Raw genomic sequence first — 4,289 nt, forward strand, 5'->3', positions numbered from 1 at the left:
GACACCAAGAATCAAAACCTCCAACCTTAGCCCTACGTCGTCCCACATCTAGGTTCGGGCCACTTGGGCCCATAATAATAATTATAAAACCACACGAGAAAACAGGGCTGCTTCTTACAACAGCATAACATTCCCACAGGAGACAACATTCTTCAAGGCAAAAGAGCAACACTGAATGACCCTTCCTTTTTTTTCAGAAATTGGAAGCCCACATAAGTTTAGTTTCATGTGGCTGACTCAACCATTTAACCAAGCAAGAACTCAAATATGCCAGCCCGACATATCCAACAGAAATACAGTTTGTGATCGATGTAAGCAGGACAATTCGCAGCTCAGACACAATTGAACATGATGACTTGCACCGCTCCTACTTAAAACTGCTCAACAGATAAGAAGGCAACATACTAAACTGAAACACAAGTCTCTGGCCTGACCGGCCGCATGATCATGATGAATTGAACAAGAACAACCAACTTGCAATCATCATGCTTAAACTGCTAAAGAAAACAGACCAACTTGATAGTAGTAGCTCCAAAAACAAGGCAACAGCAGCACACTCCAGACGATGGATTTGTCCATTATGCCTTGCACCACTGCTGCGCGGCACATCGGCGATCAGTTAGTCCTTGCCAGCGACAACAATCTGCCACGATCTGTAAACATACCAAGCACAAAACGCATAAGCAACTTAAGAATTAAAAATTCGCTGTGCCATGTACTTGTTCTTTGTTCAAAAGATTACAGGAATGGATTTCAGACATCAACTTCAGCTATGCCAGAAAGTAACATACAGTTTTTCAAGAAAATTTAAACCAAGGCAACAGGACAATATGATATCAACATGTTTATTTAAATTATTTAGCAATCTCCATTTTAGCCTAGCAGCAAGTTCATGCTTCACCCTCTACTTGACCAATAAACGACTCTAGCGAAAAGAAGAAAACAATTTTATGAGCGGTGCATTTTATTTTAGGACAGCATAACCTTGAGTCCTTGACAATACTTTCCAATGTTTGCAGTACAAGAGTAAAACATCTGAGTTACACGCCTGTTAAACTAAAATCGGTTCTTCAGTTTAGTCTAAAGAAAATGTTTTATACAGAAGGTGAAGCATGAACTTGCTGCTAGGCTAATACTTTCCAATGTTTGCAGTACAGGAGTAAAACATCTGAGTTACACGCCAGTATACTCACATCTACGTTGTTTAAATTTAATAAAGCTAGCCATGGAGGCCTTTCCCTCAAAAAAAATAAAATTAAATTGGTTCTTCAGTTGATTTACAGAAGATAAATGTTTTATGGTGAGACTAAATAACAGTTTGGATCCCTGTATCTCCAATTGCAAGTCCAAAACGTCTGACAATGCTACTTAGCCCTTTTGAAGACGAGACCAACACTCAATATCATATTCAAGTAAAGAGAAACAACATAGACTACACTAAAATTTAGTTCCAAGTAGCCAAACCAAGCACTATCCAAACATTAACTGCGATATGCCTGACACATTGAAAACTTTTCAACACAACCAGGATAATTTCGACAAAGAAACACACACAATCGATTATAATGACTTGCACTATCTGTATGTAAACCGCTCAACATAAAACAAAATACTCAGAGATCAGTTAGTGATAACGATAACAATGTGCCATGATCTGAAAAGATAACATACACAAAACTAATAACCAACAGTTCAACTCAGCATTCCACTTTGGTGAGGTATGTGCTAGTACTAATTCCGAAGGTTACAAGACTGAGCCTGATATGTGTGCGACAGCTATGCTAGAAGACAGAAGAATTTTAATTTTATGTTATAAAAAGAAAATCTGAAGCAAGGTTGCAGGATAATACAAGACCATGAAGTTTGCATGTGCATTTATCAATAGGACTGATGCATATCATGGCCCTTAGCAACTAGAATGTGAAAGCAAAATTACATTCTGTTTCCCCATGCCACATATTCATTTTTCACTAGCATACACAAAATTGTACAGATAAGTGTGGAAGAACCAGTGTCAAACTATGTAAGCAAACATACAGAAGCTGTAAAGAAAATGCATGCCCAGAGACAGGCAAGGGCCAGTATCATTCATACCTGGAGTGTAGAAGCTCATGTAGGGTAGGACGCTAAAGTAGACCCCAGACTCGCCAACCTTCCTAACCAACCCTGACTTGAGCTTGATCATAAATAAGCCAATACATGTGCTAATGAAGATGACACCGACACCCTCCGCAAAGCCGACCACAACTGGTATGTCATCAGGATTGGCAACAGGAATTGTTTTCTCCAGCTCAATGACCCTGTATTGTACCCAGTCAGCAGCTTCTTCTGTATCCACCTTCCTTGACCACATACGAAGGCTGGAATCCCGAGTGCAGGCAAAGCCCAGTGAACTGTTCTCCATCACCATGAGGGAAACGTAGTAGACGTCCTCTGCCGGTGGGTCAATCATGGATAAGCAATTCTTGCCCAAGTCATACTTGACGATTGGATTACCCCACCGAACTGTGAAGTAGACTGCATCTCCAACAAGGGTGCCTCGCCTAGGCTGGAGATAGGGCGTGTAGTATGGTCTGTCTGCAAGCCCCTCTCGCATATGCTGGGCAAAGACTTCACAGCTCTTGTCAAGACACACTGGCACGCTCCACACACCCGTCTCTGATGAGTAGACGCTCGCAAATATGGTATCTTTGTAGTCGTGGGTGGCCGCGAAGACCACGCGGAAGGGGCCGCCGTGGCAGTCGAGGTGGTCGCAGCCGTCGGCGGCACAGAGCACCACCGCAGACTCGATGAGCCAATCGATGTCCGGCGAGGGCACGCCGTGGCGCTCGCCCGTGACGGGATCCCAGACGAGGTAGTCCGCATTGTCGTCCGTCCTCATATAGATGAGGACGCGGCCGTGGCGGCAGTCGAGGGCGCGCTCCCAGGGGTCGCCGGAGCTCGGGTGGGGGAAGTCCGGCACCGATGTGGTAGAGGCGAAGCGACGCGCGGGGGGTCCTTCGAGGACCTGGAGCCTGTGGAGGAGGCCGAGGAGGGGAGGGGTGCCGTGGAAGGTGCGGTAGCGGCGGAGGAAGCCAGGGTCGCAGAGGGTGCGGAGCCACGTCTTGCAGACGAGGGCGGCGCGGAAGAGGTGCTCGGGCTCGTCCGGCGGGAGGCGGAGGAGGATCTCGTCGGTGACGTCTTCGATCAGCGGCGGAGGCGGGAGTGACGGCGCCATGGTGCGCTCGTGGACGGCGGAGCGAAGTGGAAGCGAGGGTTTTGGGTGGGGATTGGGGGAGGAGAGTCGGAGCAGAGTGAGTCAGGCGCAGCCGCACAGTCGTCTTTCTACTCGGCTGGGTTCGACCAGAACCGGTTTGAGCGTAGGAGGGCACGTACAACGGTCGTTAAGACAGTTTTATTTTAAGTTTTGTATATAATTTAAAGATATAAAAAGTATGTGTATAATGAGTTATATCTTAGCCTTATCTTTAATAACTAGTAATTCCCTAAAATATGGTGAGACAAATTGTGCTAAGAGATCATCTATTGTCTTATTTTAAATAAGAGAAGACAAACCTTTTCTTATGAGTTCTCTCTCCTTCACCTCATTATTTATCCTACATGACACTCCTAAAATAGCACCATTGTACATGCCCTGAGTTGTCTCACCATGCTTTTTTTTTCTCCGAAAAGAAGGATTACTCCCGCCTTTGCAGCACATCATCATATACTTTTACTTACCTCCAAGAGAGATAAAAACATGTACTCATAATTTTTTCGAAGGATTCAAGTTAAAGAAGAAAATAGTGATCAAAGATATGAATCAAAGACTATGCGAAGTTGACCGGAGGGAGTAATACTCTTGTATGTTTCTTACGTGCAACCTGGAGTTGGAGTAAATTTCAGACAACCACCACACTGGGGCTAGGGATTCAAGGAACCAACATCTTTTTTTCGGTCGGTGCGTAATAAATTGCATTGACCGTAGAATTTGCTTATTTTAACATGTTTACTAATTGCTCGAGCCCACCTGTCGGGTCTATGTGGCATCAATAGACAGTGCGGGGAAGACGGGCGTTTGGTTGTTTCACTTATCACCCCCACCCCAGCCAACCCGCTCCCTCTCATTCTCTCCCATGCAAGAGACGAAGCCATGGTGACCGGAGTTGGTGGGGCCGGCGACGCTCGCGGTAGTGGAGGTAATCAAAATTTCTTCTGGTTCGAGAGTTGTCCGGGCCCTATGCTGGATGCAGAGTGGCTTCGGGGGATGGCCTGCACCCATCATTGTCAGTATCACCTGCCTCACCCTG

The 4,289-nt window shown here is 45.6% G+C and overlaps 1 protein-coding gene across 1 annotated transcript; it reads right to left on the bottom strand.

Moving 5' to 3' along the window:
• Positions 1-405: 405 nt before the first annotated feature.
• LOC125553589 (uncharacterized) lies at positions 406-3,300 on the bottom strand. Its single transcript, XM_048717356.2, has 2 exons — positions 2,095-3,300; positions 406-653 (listed from the first exon to the last, which is right to left on the bottom strand). The coding sequence occupies exons 1-2, from the start codon at positions 3,215-3,217 to the stop codon at positions 616-618; spliced, it is 1,161 nt and encodes a 386-aa protein (XP_048573313.2). The 5' UTR covers positions 3,218-3,300; the 3' UTR covers positions 406-615.
• Between the last annotated feature and the right edge of the window lie 989 nt (positions 3,301-4,289).

Source organism: Triticum urartu, chromosome 4A (assembly GCF_056163025.1).
Source record: "Triticum urartu cultivar PI428250 chromosome 4A, HENAU_Tu73, whole genome shotgun sequence".
Taxonomy (NCBI): Eukaryota; Viridiplantae; Streptophyta; class Magnoliopsida; order Poales; family Poaceae; genus Triticum; species Triticum urartu.